The sequence below is a fragment of the Sorex araneus genome, chromosome X, assembly GCF_027595985.1.
Source record: "Sorex araneus isolate mSorAra2 chromosome X, mSorAra2.pri, whole genome shotgun sequence".
NCBI classification, from domain to species: Eukaryota; Metazoa; Chordata; class Mammalia; order Eulipotyphla; family Soricidae; genus Sorex; species Sorex araneus.
In genome coordinates, this window is record NC_073313.1 from 313943825 (window position 1) to 313961688 (window position 17864).

The 17864-nt window shown below is 41.6% G+C and overlaps 1 protein-coding gene across 1 annotated transcript; it reads right to left on the minus strand.

Moving 5' to 3' along the window:
* Positions 1-10214: 10214 nt before the first annotated feature.
* LOC101548924 (interleukin-36 receptor antagonist protein) lies at positions 10215-13440 on the minus strand. Its single transcript, XM_004609252.2, has 4 exons — positions 13340-13440; positions 11463-11548; positions 10643-10770; positions 10215-10439 (listed from the first exon to the last, which is right to left on the minus strand). Exons 1-4 carry the CDS (start codon positions 13369-13371, stop codon positions 10215-10217), a joined length of 471 nt encoding a protein of 156 aa, XP_004609309.1. The 5' UTR covers positions 13372-13440.
* Positions 13441-17864: the final 4424 nt, after the last annotated feature.

The following is a 17864-nucleotide window of genomic DNA, read 5'->3' on the forward strand; positions in this document are numbered from 1 at the left end:
TTCTGCAATCAGGAGTGACAGGTCCTTGCTGAGGGCGAGGGAGAGAGGGTTGTTAGAGAAGTAGAATGACTGGAATTGGGTGATGGCAGATACCTACTTCAATCATCTCATCACAGGATGGAGAGATCCCTAGAGGCTCTTAGCCAATACTGGCCTGCAGAACCCCTCCAAATTCCCCACCCACTAACTTGCAGGTTGTCTATTTCTATCGTATTTGGTGCCATTTGATAACCAGTCTGGCAGAAGGTAAGATAGTGATCTGAGCACAGCACCTCTCCCTGGGACTCTGGAGAACAGGTTTTTTCAAATCGTTTAACTAGGAGTACTTCCCAGGGATGAAACTTTGGTGGGATGGGTTCCAACCTGACACATTCAGGATGATCCAGGCTCAAATTTCACTTCCTGGTCTGGCCTAGATACCAGCTTCTTGGCACGCGAAGAAAACTAGAGCCAAGCAGGCCATGAGGAATAGGACTTGGGGAAGAGACCAGAAGAGTGAAATGCAAGGATGGTCTGACTGAAGTTATGGAGTACATTGGATTCTTACCCAGTAAGAAGGGAAACTATAAAAACAAAGTGAGAAAACTAATCTAAGAGATGAGGGGAGACTGGAAGAAAGGAGCAGAGCTCAGAAGAAAGGGGCACTGAGAAATGTTTTCCAAGGGGGGCGGAAGAGCAGGTTGGTACTGTTTGCAGAACTTTCTGCCACCTTAACTACACTGAACCCCAGGGGTGACTGGATTCCAGGGGACTTTTTTGTCTAGACCTGCCAACTTGTTCCCAAGTCACTTCCTATCCCTGGCCTTATGTTGAAAGTTGAAGGGTTGGCAAGAACGAAGGACAATAGGCTAGGAGATGAGTAAGGATTCTATGTAGTTAAAAATGTTCCTGTATCCCTCACTCTAAGGAAAAATAACAGATTGTCAAAATATTTTTGTTTTAAGGGGATTCCTTGCATTATTTTTTTGGCAATAGAGACAACATTGGAAAGAAACTAAATGCCCAATCATAGATCAGTCATTGATAGACTATAGCAAATTTAGTAAATAGGAAAATATATGCACATTAAAAATGATGTTGTGGAAAGTTTATAGTATAAACATGTTTGAAGTGTATGAAAAGAGAAGTGCAGTTGTAAATAATGTGATATCATGCTTCTATTTAATTTTGCCCACAAGGAGACACACACATTGAAACAAAGACAAGACACATTATTCCAACTCTTATCTGTGGTTCAAAGTATTATGAGTAACAATTTTAACTGTTTTTAACATTTTTCCTATCTCAATGTAAATTATCTTGTAGTGTAAAATTTTTCATTTTTTTCATTTTCATTTTCATTTTTTTCCTTTTTGGGTCACACCTGGCAATGCACAGGGGTTACTCCTGACTCTGCACTCAGGAATTACTCATGGCATTGCTCAGGGGACCATATGGGATACTGGGAATCGAACCCAGGTCGGCCACGTGCAAGGCAAACGCCCTACCCACTGTGCTATCACTCCAGCCCCTTTTTCATTTATTTAATAATTAAATTCTCAGTTAAATCTATTGGCTCTCAAACATGCTTCAATTGCGGGACTGGTTGCTCTTTCCTAAGCTAAAGGTTCTGAGTTGGAAGGATATGAGGGGACAGTGATAACTCAGGAACTGCATCGGAAAGTGTTGCACTAGTTTAATTTTCCCGCTTTCTAAGGAACACATAAATTACCAACAGCTCTTATTAAAATACATATCTTGTTTTTAATTAAAAAAAATACTCTTTTGTTCCGGGATGAGACCTCAGACTCTGCATTTCAAATGTGCAGTCAAGTGAAATTGAAGCTGCTGGTGCCTGAACCATACTAACTTGCAAAGGACTAAATAATTCCTCAGCCCAGACATGCCAGAGCAGACCAAGTAGAGTACCCTACGTGAAAATGGAAGGGCAGGCTATGACTTGCTCCCACACTTGGTCAACATTAGCTCAAGAAACCCACAGAAATTCAGTCTGAGGCAGCCAAACTGGATCCCTTGGGGCACTAGAAGTCACATGTCATGGCCCAGCCCCAAATTCCAAGGTTTCTTCTCAAGACTCCCATACCAGATACCCCTGGGAGTTCTGGTTAGGTTGTGATTGAGTGAGTGAGGGTGAAAAACCTGTTGCTTAGCCCATCAGAGAATTTGAGGTTTTAAGGTTAAACATTTCCATGGTCCCTTTGAACACATCATGCGCTCCATCCCCCAAACTTCCCCCACTTTATTGTCCTCAACTGACCTTTTCCTAGGTCTTGGTCCTCCCCTAGATACCACTTCACACTGTTTCAGGCCTCATCCCCTGCATTAGATCAAACACCACCTATAGAGTACAGACTTTCTCCATGTCCCTAGAAATTCACCCTAATTTCTTCTACATTATCCTCACAATATTGATGTGAAATCCATTTTCTCTGAGATTTGTATTAACTTCTATGGAGACTCTTTTTTGATTCCTTTGATATTTGGTCACTGCCTAATCATAATTCTGACATTGATTGATTTCCTTTGCACATTTCCCTTTACACTTCTCTCATCATTTATTTTCCCAGAGTCCCCAGAGAATTATTAGGGACTTTTACTTGCAATTTTCAATCTTAGCAAAGGCTTCCCCTTCAAAGTCCCTAATAATTCTCTTTTGTATTCCCAGGTCCCATGGGGTAGTAATTCCTCATTATCAGAACTACAATTTATATGTAATGCCCCCTCAGCACAGACTGGACATCCTTCTTTACATTCAAGAACTCTATCTCCAGGAGAGCTGATACCTTGCCTTCATAGCTTATTAAATATACTAAATATCAAATAAGTCTTTTCCTTCTCCCAGCACAATATTTCCCTCCAAATTTCATCTCTTACTGGCCAAATCTTTCTTTAGTCAGGAGATCAAAACCTAGGGAGTTGTTGAAAACTTCTCATAAATATCATAACTCCATGTCATATTTATCAACTAATCCCAATAGTATATGCCTTCAAAATATTACTTTGCTTTTGGATAATCATAGGAGTTATGTATTCTTGGCTTTTCTACCTTCAATCCAACCCAGGCTTTGTGAAGTACCTGAGCTTACATTCCAAGTACTATTTCATCACCTCTTGTCCTGATCTAGAATTTACAGTGAATGCCCATTGCACCACCATCTGCCCTGATTTACCTGTATGAGTTTATCTCACTTCTTCATGAACATAAAATCACTCTATAGGCAAATTATTTCTTTCATATATTTTATTGGGTATATGCAGAGTTGTCTTTGATTCCCCTGCCTCACAAGTCATCCCTTATCATCTCCATGTAGTAAGATTCATTGGTTATAGTATCATTATATACAGGTTGAATATTTAGTTCTTCCAAGTTAATTATCATCTTGAATATGGGGCCGGAGCAATAGTATAGCGGATAGGCGTTCACCTTGCACGTGGCCGACCCGGGTTTGATCTCCGGCATCACATATGGTCCCTCAAGCACCATCAGGAGTAATTCCTGAGTGCAAAGCCAGGAGTAACTCCTGAGTATCGCTGGGTGTGACCCAAGAAGCAGGGTGAAACATGAATAATAGCTCATACATGCAAGGTTATATTGCTTAATTTACAATTCCCAAATTCCTTCCAGATCAAACTGAGATTCCACAACTCAGAGTTTAACAAATCTTTACTGTTGCAGCACTATTCTGAACTCCTGTTAAATTTTATCTTTACAATAAACAACATTGCTTATTGTTATTCATATAGATATGTGTTTCCCTTCTAAAAGTTGGAAAGGTCTTGAAGCTCTGAGGTATGGCATATAGCTCTCTCCAAACACCCTGATCACCCTGATACATATTGGTGTTTATGAGCAGTCCAGAAAACTACCACTGCAGATTTGAATGGCAAGGTTGACCTAGATAGATAATTAGTCTGTCTTGCCATCTTAAAAGGTTTTATTTCATCCATGGACCTCCAATTTATTGATAATTAAATGAAATATTGGCAAGATCATACAAGTTTCATAATGAAATTTAGCACTAAACCCACTGAAGGTGAAATGGATAAGAGAGACCTGCTTTTCCTGGCACATGAAATGGCAGAGATACTCTAATCCTGCTAGCTTTTTCCTTGACTTTTAAAGCTGGCACATTTCTGAAGAAGCACCCCCACACAGTGCCCTCTCCCCCCCATACTCAAGGCTTCAGTAAACACTGTTGAATACCATTCTTCTATCAGATTTCTTCTGAGCTTACTTTCTAAAGTCAAAGCCTCTAAATATTCTAAAGACTTGCTTCACCATTTTCTTATATTCCTTTTATGTGCCTCTAGGTTTACTTAGCATTCCACTGTATTTCATGGATGAGAATTTTGTTTTGGCAGAGAGCTTTCCAGAAAGAGTTAAAGACAGAGGACCAATCAGAGGTATTGACAGAAAAAGAAGAAAAAATAGTTAGAACAAGAGATCATACTGCCTATCACTGACCTGCAAATCCTGGATGCTGGAACCACCGACTGATTTATCCAGGGCATGAGCTGAGTTTATACTGTCCAATTGGGTTGGGTCAGGCCTGCAGCAATCTTTATAATTGGCTCTAGAATGGGGGAAAAGAGCTTAGGGATTTCACAATGTATTCAGTACAGTATGGATAATAAGAAGGTGGGATCATTAATGAATGTTTGTTAAAGGGGGAGAGAGTCACCTATAAAACCTCCATAGAAGCCAGCCATTGGGCTATACTTGTAGCTACTGTCATTGACAGTGTTAATTATGGTTTGGGCAGTCAGATAAACAGTCCAGGGATTAGATGTCTTTGTTTAAACTTCCTCTTATTGTCCCATGGTATTTCATCCTGGTCTTATAGAGGTTAAAGAGACAACAGTGAGGTTGTCTAAGGGACCAAAGAACAGAGGGGAATTGGCAACTGAAGCTAGATTATGGTGACTAGGAGAGTAAAAGCAAGATCTAGTGGCATTGTATATCTTACCCTGTTTGGAATATGAGCAAAAACTTCTGCCTTACAATAGATTTATTAGAACTATTAGGTTGTACATCAACTTGATGAGACAGAATATCTGAAGAAACACATGTGCTGAGAACATTATCCTTAGATCCACACTGGGACCCAGTAGGCTCCTTATGTCCCAGAACTACTAAAGCATGCTACATATACATTATGAGCAGGGAAAGGGTAGAGAACACAGAATTCTAACTGACACTACTTAGTTAAATTCATTCATCTATTCATTCATCCAGCCAGTCATTTATCCCTCCATCATACTTACATCCATCCACTTTTATTTTCTTCTACACACAAAACCTTCCATCTAACTAAATAAAGTGTCATCTAGCCAACCACATGGTCCTAAGTTGCGTAGAACATTGAGCATAGTATTTTGAAGGACCCATATTATAATTCCCTCTAAAGACATCTGCAAAATTCCACAAAAGGTTTAGTGTGGAAGTTGTAGGCAATACCCATACACTTATAGAGTGAGAGATGAGAAAATATGGGCAGAGATGGGATATTTCTAGTTTTTTTTTATATTTCATTTCTTGTGGTCCTGGGGATCAAACACAAGGCAAGTCCCCCATCACTGATCTACATCCCTAGCCCAAATTTCTGGGTTTTTTAAAAGAGTGATAATCATTCTTCACAGACTCATACAGTCCTGGGCCTCTTTTTGAAAAGGGAAATATCATGGGATATTAAATTAGGCAACCAAAGAAGGTTTACTACCCATTAGCACTGCAGGGCAACAGACATACAGCACATGGTTGCTGTTGTTGTTAAATAGTCTTATGATTTTGCTGGGAATCTAATAAGGAAATATTTGAAAAAAGAATTAAATCCATATTTTGTGATATGTGAGCCAAAACATACTAATTTTTAGAATTTAGTAGATCTTAGAATAACATCCTGGTCTCAAAATGAAGAACTCTGGTCCATGGCATCCTTGAGAAATAGTCAACTCAGTTTTAATATCTCCAAGACAAAGTCCTCACCACCTCTTAAATAAGCCATAATGATATGTGTGACCCATATGGTTAACACTTTGTGGTCATGTATAATTTCCACTCATAGTCCTGTTGTGTTTTGTGGAATTACACAAAATGAGTATATTCTTTGCTAGGCAGACTTTTGAATGATAAGGGAGCTCTCTCTCCTTTTTTGTTGTTCATAACTATTCCACTTTTTTTTTATTGAATCACCATGTGAAAAGTTACAAAGCTTTCAGGTTTAAGTCTCAGTCATACATTGATCAAACACCCATCCCTTCACCAGTGCACAAGTTCCACCACCAAAAACCCCAGTATACCTCCCACCCCACCCACCCCTCCCCTGCCTGTGTGGCTGATGATTTTCACTTTACTTTCTCTTTACTTTGATTATATTCAATCTTTCAAAAGAAAACCTCACTATTGTTAATTGGAATTTGCCTCCCAAAATCAGATCTGCCGAAAAGGCATCATTTGATAATTTGTTTTCTGTTACTGAGAATGAAGAGCATATGAGGCTTTTGCGGCCACGTGGTTTGGGATTACTGGTATTTTAGTAATTAATTCCAGAGAAATTTATGCCAGAATTCACATCACTGCAAGCTTGTACCTCCGGTTAGTGGGCTCCATAAGATGGCAGTCACCAGGCCGCGGGGAAAGGAAAGGTCGAGAGAGAAAAACCTTTCCCTTATAAAGGTTGTCTCTTTAACCTCTATAAGACCAGGATGAAATACCATGGGACAATAAGAGGAAGTTTAAACAAAGAAAGCTGTAGCTTAGTTCACAGTCTAGAGGCATTTCTGCAAGAAGCTGCTGGGTTCCGGAAGAAGTCATTAGGGCTTGGGATCATAGTCTTTTAGGAGTAGAGGAACCATTCATGTGCGGCTGCTCTCGAGTTCTCGGTCTGGACCGGGAGCTCTCTAACTACTAACATCTTGAGAATAAAGATCCTTGTATCACTTGTCATCCCGTTGATCTTTGATTTGCTGGAGCGGGCTATACTAGCACTCGACAGGGACAAATGGAGATGTTACGGGAGCCCACTCAAGCAAATTGAAGATCAACGGGATGACAAGTGATACAAGTGATATATATATATATATATGTATATAAATACACACACACACACACACACATATATATATATATATATATATATATATATATATATATATATATAGGCTGGAGCAATAGCACAGTGGGTAGGGCATTTGCGCATTTGCCTTGCATGTGGCTGACCCAGGTTCGATTCCTCCTCTCTGGAGAGCCCAGTAAGCTACCGAGAGTATCTCGCCCACATGGCAGAGCCTGGCAAGATACCCTTGGCATATTCAACATGCCAAAAAAAACAAACAAGTCTCGTGATGGAGATGTTGCTGGTGCCCACTCGAGCAAATCAATGAGCAACGAGATGACAGTGACAGTGATAGTTTATATATATATATATATATATATATATATATATATATATGTATGATTTGTTGTCTACTGTCTGAACTCCATCAAATATGGTGTGGTAATTATGGAAAATGGATAGGAAGTGTCCTTATAATATTCAGAAAGCAGCCTGGAGCGTGTCAGTGGTTGGGTAGTGGAGGTCAGCTGCCGGGGCTCGGTCCCTTGGAGCGGGAGGGCCCTCACCTGTCCCTCACTGGGGAGCCCTGAGTGAAAACAGCCTGGCGCGGAGTCTGAAACACACTTTCAGAAACACATCCCAGAATCTATGTTCTCTGCAGCCCGGAGAGACCTCATGGCAGGAGCTCCGCTGTTGTCGCTGCTACTGCCGTAAATAAGCTTCAGCTGGGGGGTAACTAGTGAAGTCCACTGAGGCAGCCCCTTCTGGCCTGGTCACCTTGATAGTCCCTCTGAAAACTCTTAACTTGAGGGCTTACATATGGGCCTTTCCTATGGTCTTTTCTGTCACCTTGAGGAGGTAAGGAAGGGCACTGGAGTCTTAGACATAGACCCCAGACCACTTGATTAGAGCTACCATGATCAGTAAGGAAGATCAAAACCGTCCAGGAATAGAGAATTTTCAACAAGGATAAGCTACAGAGGAGGAGGGTGAGTGAAGTTAAGCACCCAGGGGTGCTCAGGGCTTGCCCATTGCTTTGTGCTTAGATATCACTCTCGGTAATGCTCGGGGGATCATATGTGTACCCAGGACAGAACCGGAATCAGCCATGAGCAAGGCAAGTGCCTTAGCCCCTATCCCATCTCTTCATCTCCAGGATCAACGCTCCAGTAGGAGGGTTGGGGGAATGGAGAGTACTTACTTTTAAAAGGAAGATAATAATGGAGAATACTATATTCACCGTGAATGCATTCACTTTTCTTTACCCATGTATTAGTTATCTATTGCTGTATAACAAGTCATCCCCAAACCAAGCAACTTAAAGCAGCTCACACAGTTCTGGGAAATTGGTATTTAGGGCAGCTTGACAAGGTGGTTTTACTTCAGAGGTTCTCATTATGTTGCAGTCAAACTGCAGGCTAGGCATGCAGGCTCTGAAGGCCCGACTGGGACAGGGAGCTGCTTCTGAAATGTCTCATGTGCCTCTTGGCAGAAGACCTCATTTCTCACCATGTGGCCTCTTTACAAGGCTCTTCACAACATGGTAGCTGACTTCCCCCACGGTGAGAGCGGGAAGCAGCAGGAAAGAGCGGGGCCTCAATAACTCTGTGCCTTGCTGCAGTATAAACACAGCTTCAGCCTCCATATCCAATCCTTTTTCCTCGGTCTCTGGGAGTCATCTCCTCTTCTTACAGGAATACCACTCATGGGAGATGCGGGATTCACCCTACTCCATCGGGCCTCTTCTTAATGAGGTGCATCTTCAAAGATCCTATCTCCAAATAAAGCCACACTCTAGATTCCTGGGTGAACATGGATTATTTTTCCTTTGGGAGAGGGATCACTATTCAACCAACATAGCATCCACCTTGCAGAATGAATCCTGTCCCATGATATTTTATGGGGAATGTGACCACTCTGGGTTCAAACATCAGAGTTTTTCCCTTTTGTACCATCCATCCCTAAGAGAGTCCAGACACATGTTTCTTCACTGCTTTGCTGAGATCTACTGATTCCTTCTGCTGTTGACCAACACTCAAGGATTCAGTGAAGTTCAAGTTTTATTCAGGAGAAGTGGAAGTTGAGAAAATTAGACACAATGTTCACTATGTTTACTTCAAGATTATTTTTTCTTTTCTCTAATACTAACTTTCATTTAGAAAAAATACAGATAAATAAAAACAACCCCCAAAAAGCACTTACAGAAATACTGTCTTGCTGTCACTAAAATTAAGACAAAACAAAAGTTGTAGACTTTTATTTTCTCTATCAAATTACAGATGTTATTTTAAGTCTTTATTTGTTCAGGCCTTGGGGGTATCTCCCAGTGGTAGTCAGGGTCTACCCCTGACTCTGTGTTCAGGGATCACTCCTAGCACAGCTAGGGAACCATATGTGGTATTGGGGACCAAACTCAGGACGGTTGTATGCAAGGCAAATGTCTTACCCACTGCTCTATCTCTCCTCCTCTAGATAGCATTTTTTAAATTATTAAAATGGAGTGATAAGCTATGTAATATGTAATATGTTGCTTTGTAATTTTCTTTTCTCAATATTATGAGTATCTTTCTATGTGAGTAGAAACTAACATATATTGATTTTTGACTACCTAGGTTTTAAGATCTGATAGGCCTACCCCCCTTGTGCCTTGCACCCCACTTATACTTTCTGAGGGAGTCATTCCGCTAACACCACTCCCCTCTCCTGCAGAAGTGGGAAAGGCAGCATATGATGGCAGCCTAATTTAAGAGGCTGGTAATATGGAGACTTAGTCCCTAACTCTCTGCCCACGCATCTCTCCCAAGCAGTAGTGAATGGCAGGAATTTGTGTGGGCAGCTGGTGGTTCTCACATGTCTGCTGTAAAAGTGTTAATCTGGAGGCCCAGGAACTCTGGATGTCATTAAGAAACCCCCTACCTTCTGATGTGTCTCCATTAGTCTTGCATGTTTTTGCAAAGTTCCACACCAGTACTACCACCCAAAAGGAATGAAACTGTAGACTAAGCCCCAAATCTCAGAAGGATTTGACCAAACTGGGAAAGAAGAGAGTGTATGTGCACCCAACCAGTGGGAGAGGGGTCCCTGTGAGCAGAGAAGGGAGGATTCTATGGTAACTTCTTCTCCCTGCCCCTGCTGAGAACTTCTCTGAGGCATACTACCCTAGTCACACTGCTGGAAATAGAAGTCAGTGATGGGGTCACCCCAGCTGGCATCTTCCGAGATTTGGGTGAGTCTAAGAGGCTGGTCGGCTTCAGACATAGTGCAGAGGAACCAGCCTGGGTAGGCAGCTGACTCAAAGCTGGAGGTGAGTCCAGTATCCCGCCGGTAGAAGGTGAAGCTCTTGGATTCCTTGGCCCCACTATAGAGCTCCATAATGTTCACTGGCTGGGAGCAGAAGGACATAGCAGGTGAGAGTCAAGGGCTGTGAGGAGTTTGAACCAAGAGCATGAAAAGCTGAGGTGCAGTAGTAGAATCCTGCAAGGGCACCCCAGAACAGGCACCGGGGCCCCGAGGACACACCTCAATGGGTTCTTCATCTGTTGAATTAGTCACGAGACAGGAACATTTCCTGATTCCCAATAACTCACCTCCAATTTCAGAGTCGGTTCCAACTCTGTCCCGCACGACAGGCACTGGCTCCCTCCCTGGACACCCAAGATGACTGGATAAAGGCTGGCGTCCAGCCATCGATTGGGGACAACACTGATTTCCTCACCTAGATGGAGATCAGATGCAGGGGCCTTAGTCACCTGTTCTGTCCCTCTCCTGTACTTCAGGGAACAGGACCTGAATGGCAAGTACCTTATTTCTTTAGGCTAGACAGAAAGGAGACCTCCTTAGAAACCATTCTCTCTCTCTCTCTCTCCTCTCTGTCTGTCTCTCTCTTTTGCACACGCACACACACACACAATCTCATAGTCTCAGCAATGCACTCCTGGGTGAGATGATGTGCAAAGTAAGAAGACTGAGGTCAGTTAGTGCCACCGGAGCTTAGAATCCCTCCACTCTGGGTGACCAGGACACCAGAAAGAAGAGGGAATTCTGACAGGAGCAGAAACCCACCCCCATATGGACTAAAGGTATAGGGAAACTTCCTCAGGTTTCTCCACAGTCAGGGTGCCAGGAAAGCATGTTTGACCTATGTCCAAGGAGGTGGGAATGACCAAGCATTCCTCTTGGAAAATATTGCCACTCCAGTTTAGAGGTCTCGTGAGGCACTGTGAGACATTTCCTGCCTTGTGTGAAGGTGATGTATTTCATCTGTCTTTGCTCAGAGTCTGATTTTCTAATGTTCTATACCCTGCATTAGGCTTGGCGTTGATTTTCAATTTTCTGACTCTTATCAACCCTTTCAGACCCGGAGGTGTAGAGAGAACTAGGAAAGTAGGTTTGTGTTTTGTTACCAACCTTTAATGATCTTTCCCATGTGTTGCCCTCCAGCAAAAAGCTGGTTGTCTTGCATGTAAAGCACCTTCAGTGCCGCATCTTTCATTCTGAAATACCAAGACAAGATGTGAAACACTGAATTAGAAGAGAAGACTCCAGTTTTCCTGGGCCTCGGAGAATAGCTCTGTCTTAGACACCACAAACCTTTTTCCTAATCTTCCCTGTTCACAGGCTCCCAGACTGAGGCTGCGTTTGCTCCTTCACCCTCATCAAACTTCTATCCTATCAGATCTCTTCCATGTGTTATGGTGGAAAGGCAAGGGCCTGATTTCTTGTTTGGCTCTGCCACCCGCAGCTCGGTCTGAACAGGAAAGCTACTGTCTGTCTCTGGTCCCAAGCATCTGCACTGTCAGACTAAGATGCTGGGTTAAGTAGCACTCTGTTCCTGATAAACATCTACTTTTTTTCAGGGGTCACTCCCAGAGATGCGCAGGGGTTACCCCTGGATCTGCACTCAGAAATCATTCCTGGCGGTTCTCTGGGGACCATATGGGATGCAGGGTATAGAACCCAGATTGGCCGTGTGCAAGGCAAACACCCAAACCATCGTACTATCTCTCTGGTCCTAACATCTGATTTTTAAATTACTATTGAAGACCTAAAGGGGTATGTACTTTCTCCTGGCCAAATAGCTCTCCAAAGCGGGGAATTTCTTTTAAGTTAAAATTATTTTATTTTTTGAATTTTCTTCATATCTATGATCTAAGTTGATTTTCTGATATCCCGTGAAGTGAAAGTAAGTTCCTAACAGAGATTACTTGGGAAAACGTGTGCTATGCAAAAACTGGTTCAATGTTGGTTAAACATAATTCAGTAAGACTCCTTCAAAGCCAGTAATATGTTGTGTTTCACTACTTTTGTGGGGGAACACAGAAAGCAAGACAGTTCAACCTAAAAGATTGGTGCTGTTAGGGACACTGACTTCTCTATCCCACCCCAGAGATGAAAATCCATGTATAACATTGAACTCCTCTCAAGCATGAATTACTAACAGCCTGTTTGGGGTTAGCAATCTTATCCTTAAAATAGTGGATTAACCCAATCCTATATACTGTAAGGGGCATGTAGAATATGTTATTCTCTTACAATAAAATAAGAGAAATAAAAGAGAATGTCATTTAGAAGAGGGTACATTTATCACATCGTAAGGTATCTATCAAATCTGTTAGTTTACAGGAAAAATCAGCATGTATGCAAACCAGAGCAGTTCTAACCTGTGTTGTCCAGGAATCAGCTGTATTTACATAATTAAGCAGAATCCCATGCTTATAGCAATGCATTAGAATCGGGTTCCCTTTAAACATATTCTGGGGAAGGCTGCACTGGGTTCTGATTCAGAGAGCCAGGGTAATTCTCAGTTATGTTGTAAAGCCCAGAGTATGGCAGAATACCTGAGTCCACCCATGCCAATGGACAGACAGCCCGGTTGGTTGAAGAGTATTATTTTGCTGCCGTTTTGTCCCAAAGGGGTACAAGGAGATCAGGATGCATAGTGGCTGCACACATCCAGCCACTGGGGGGTGGCAGCAGGGTTCTGTCTGGGTTGTCTTTCTTCTATTCTCTTTTTAAATCGACCAGGCTGCTGCCTGATCTGCACTGTATCATCCATTCATTCTCCCTTTGAATCAGGGAAGCTCCTTAGGAGGCTCTCCCTGGCTTGAAAAGACTGTAAGACATTCTCTCAAAGCAGAGCGGTCCTACTCCCAACTTCCCAGCTACCCTTTCCAACTCTGAAGCTTTTCTTTGTCACATCTTTCTCACCCAGGAAAGGCTGGACAACTGGTTTACCCAGAGCTCCCTTCTTCCAAGGAGAGCAGCCAAATCAGACTCATACTTACCGGAAGCACAGTGCCCCACTCAGGACCATCATGAGCTCCTTAGGATGCCGACCTTCCTATTTTAAAAATAACAGAAAACCTTAACTGAAGATGAGAATAAGCTTCCGGGGTTTCAGGGCCCCTGCCAGGGCTATAGAAAATAATCTCCTGAGTCCTGCAACATATGAACAGCCTCCACGGGGAATTCTGGGTCTGGCGTCAGGAGAGAGCTGTAGAACAACCCAGTAGGACGAACTGAATTCTCCAAAGTGTCTTGGAATGCTGCTTTCTCCCGGCAGGGCAGGCGCTGTCTGCTGCTCCTCTGAGTATGCCTTTTAATAATGGATGAGGGAGGAGGCCTGAAATTGCACAACTTGGGAGGAGTATTTCCAGGGCGATTTCACATCATCCTAATCCAGAAACACCTGCTGCCTATTATCTCCCTCAGGCAGGAGGCTTCTGGTGACGGTCTCCTTCCAGCAACCGTGAAGAACTTCCAGATTCTTTCCAGGTCTTCATGAGCACTCAGTCCATGGTCCTCGGGTGCTTCAGTGCCAAGGGCAGTGGTTCAGGCAGCTCTTCTCGAGGAAAGTAAACTTGGGAAATTTTTTTCTCCGTTTTATCTTTCCTCTGTCATTTTGTTTTCTCCCTTATTTTTTCCCTCTCTCTTTTTCATCCTTTCCCCCATCTTTCTTTTCTTGTTTCCCCTCCCTCCCATCCTTCCTTGCTTCCTTTATTCCCTTCCTTCCTTCCCTCCCTCCTTCCTTCCTTCCTTCCTTCCTTCCTTCCTTCCTTCCTTCCTTCCTTCCTTCCTTCCTTCCTTCCTTCCTTCCTTCCTTCCTTCCTTCCTTCCTTCCTTCCTTCCTCTCAGTTCCTCCCTTCTTTTAGTTCTCCTGTCTTGGCCAAAGCAGTGGAAAATGCTAGAAATGAAATTGTTCTGCTTAGGGGATATTTGATCTACATACTCATTGCAGAAAAACCTGAAAATCCATTAATTTCCTGTGAGTATGTCATCAGACAACTGTCACTGTCACTGTCATCCCATTGTTCATTGATTTGCTTGAACGGGCACCAGTAATGTCTCCATTTTTTTTGAGACTTGTTGTTACTGTTTTTGGCATATTGAATACACCACGGGTAGCTTGCCAGGCTCTGCCACTCAGGCAAGATACTCTTGGTAGCTTGCTGGGCTCTCCAAGAGGGGTGGAGGAATCGAACCCTGGTCGGCGGCTTGCAAGGCAAACACCCTACCACTGTGCTATCACTCTAGCCCCATCAGAAACCTAATGAAAATGTTTTTCTTTGTACAAATATACATATATTTTCTCTGTATGCCCCCCACCTTGAGGTGTGCTTTTGACACATTTCACAAAACTGAATCATAGAATTTAAGTTCCTTCCAATCTGAGTTCTCTGCATAGGAAAATCCTCCCGTACCAAGTCTGAATAACGGTATCATAACAGACTAGCTATATATTATTTTTAGTATGAAGTAGTTGGTGAATCATTTATTTGTAGGCACCAGTTATAGTTGGTCTTTTATATTCTAATTTGCTACCAAAATTGTGTTGCATCTTTGAATTAATATTTTTGTTCAAATATTGATTTTTTTTTAGGAAACAGATCTTGGCTCATACAATCTATGATTGATCTTTCTCTGGTACCTAGCTGGTAAAATAACATGATTGTGAAATTACTGCACTGGTTATAAGTCTGAATGCTACCAGTGATGGGCCTGAGTTGATATAAAAAGGTTTAGTGAAAAGCAATCAATTTAATTATGTATGTTGACTACCATTGTTAGCCACTATAAAACCATAAATTATTTTAAAATTGTGATGGACCACAGAAACTGACATACAACCAAAAGAACAAGAACAACCAGTGCTGGCGTGAATTCGGCGAGAAAGGGACTCTAATTCACTGTTGGTAAGAATGCCAACTGGTCCAGCCTTTTTGGAAAACAATACAGACATTCCTCCAAAAACATAGAAATTGAGCTCCCATATGACCCAGCAATACCACTTTGGGGAGTATATCCCAGATATGCAAACAAACACAGTAGAAATGACATCTGCACCTGTCTGCTCATTGCAGCACAATTCACAATAGCTAGAATCTGGAAAAAACACTAGTGCCCAAGAAATATGACTTGTTACAGAAACTTTAGTACATCTACACAATTATGCAGCTGTTAGAAAAGATGAAATCATGAAATTTACATATAAGTGGATGGTCATGGAGAGTATCATGTTAAAAGAAGTGAGTCAGAAAGAGAGGGACAAACATAGAATGACTGCACTCATTTGTGAAATATAAAGTAACATAATAGGAGCTAATACCTAAAGACAGTAGAGATAAGGGCCAGGAGGATTGCATCACAGCTTGGAAGCTGGCCTCACATTCTGGGGGAGAAGGCAGCTGGGACCATGTAGAAGGGACCATTAAGTAAATGATGATTGGAGGGATCACTCAGGATGGGAGGTGTGTGCTGAAAGTAGACAATGGACCAAATATGATGGCCTTTTAGTACTTGTATTGCAGACCATAACACCCAGAGGGAGAGAGAGAAAGAGGGAATGTGCCTGCCACAGAGACCAGGGATGGGAAGGGATGGGGGTGGTGGGAGGGATGCTGGGAACATTGGGTGGAGAATGGGCACTGGTGGAGTGAGGGGTGATCTATCATTGTATGACTGAAACATAATCATGAAAGTTTGTAAGTCTGTAAAAGTATCTCATGGTGATTGAATTTTAAAAAATAGTGTTGGAGGTCATAATTCAAAAATATATATTAAAAGCTATTTAATGGACAAAAAATGGTATCTCTTTCATAAAGTGAAATGCTATAAACATATTTTGAAACATTTTTAAGTGTAGAATCTGACTTATGCAAATTTATTGACTGTTGTATACTCACCAGATAGAAATAAGTTGGAGATAGAAAAGAGAACAATAAATAAATAAATAAATGAATAAATAAATAAATAAATAAATAAAAAGGGCCAGAGAGTTGGAAGACAGGCAGAATACTTTTTTTTAAAAAAAAGCTTTCATTTGCAAAATGAATATAGAGAAAGAAATAGGGTTTCATCTGCAAAGGTAAAATGCTTCCTGCCCAGACTGACTTTCCTGCTCCCCTGACCAACCCCAGGGAATTACAGGTGTGGGCCCATAGGACACTTCTGTGGGTCTCGTAAATTATACACTTGAGGTGAAACTAAGAAATACGCCAGGATCTCCTTGTCCCTTACCAGATTTGAGGAGAACTTGCTGAAGGCAAGTGTCTCTGCTAGCTTTGTCTGCATCTCTTCTGTACTGTGCTTCAGTGGTGATCAATATAGAATGGATGGAGGAAGGGATTAATAAGTGAGCTAAAATAGTAAAAGAAAAAGAGAATGAATCTCTGTTAAGAAAAGTTCTCCAAGCCTGAAAATCCTGACTATATGTTCTTTTGAGATCGTTCTGGAACACCTTCAATTAGGCCTCATTGACAATTAGTTGTCCAGGAAATGTGTACCTTTGTTCAGTTTATTAATGATTATGGATTAAATAAAAAGTTCTGTGAAGCTCCCTATGCACCAAGAGAAGATTGATAATTGCAAATTATTTCTGATATAAAAAAGACAACCCCTGAGGGTACAATTTCATTGCTTAGAAATTTATAAAGTTGTTTCCATTTTTATAATCAGAATTGGCCACTATTGTTTCCTGATTGATACAGTAGTACTTTGATCCTTCTCGCTCTAAATACCTCAATTGTTAGCAATGCTAACTCTTTCATATAAAGATTTAAATCTTATTTATATTAAGGTCATATTTTGAATTTTTTAATTTAACACACATAATCACTACCTCATGACTGTTATTTTGTTTCAAACACATATAGTGTGCACCTGTTTTTAAAAATATGTCCAAAGACTCTTTGAAACTATCCCCAGCAAGAGATGGGGATTAATTATTTTTAAAGTGTGGGCTGATTTTATGACTTGTTCCTAGTGAATATTTCCTATGGAGGAAGTTGTGTATCACTTCTGACGTTAGAGCTCAAAAGACAATGCAGTTTCCTCTTCATCATTCTTGTAATATTTACCTGGGGAAAGCCAACTTCATGTCATAAGGATACTCAAGCGATCTGTGAAGAGACTCATGTGACAAGGCGTTGAAACCTCTTGCCAGCAGCCTTGTGGGCGAGCAACAAGATATCTTGGCTGCCATCTTGACCCAACTAGTGCTATATTCCTGATCCTTGATTCTGGGTATCTGTGTGAAATAATAAATGTTTTAAGAGATTGAGATTTTTGGATAATTTGTTACACTGCCATTGTTAAAAAAAAAAGTAACTAATAAACCTGTCGTTGTACTTGGCAGTATCTACTTTTGCTTTTTCCTTCTCCACAATTTTCAATGGGAATCTTATTTTTACAAAAATCTCAATTTTTCATAGACCTTATATAACCGTGGAGGTACCCCCAGAAGCTGCTTCAGCTTGCAGAGAGTTAAAATTCTCCCTTGTAAGAGTGAGAATGCCTGGAGGTGGGTGTGGT

Coding starts and splice junctions, on each gene's coding strand:
- LOC101548924 (XM_004609252.2), bottom strand. CDS start 13,371: ATGATGGTCCTGAGTGGGGCACTGTGCTTCCG. Junction 11,549..13,339: donor AGTGGGGCACTGTGCTTCCG/GTAAGTATGAGT, acceptor TTGGTATTTCAG/AATGAAAGATGCGGCACTGA. Junction 10,440..10,642: donor AACCGACTCTGAAATTGGAG/GTGAGTTATTGG, acceptor TTCTGCTCCCAG/CCAGTGAACATTATGGAGCT.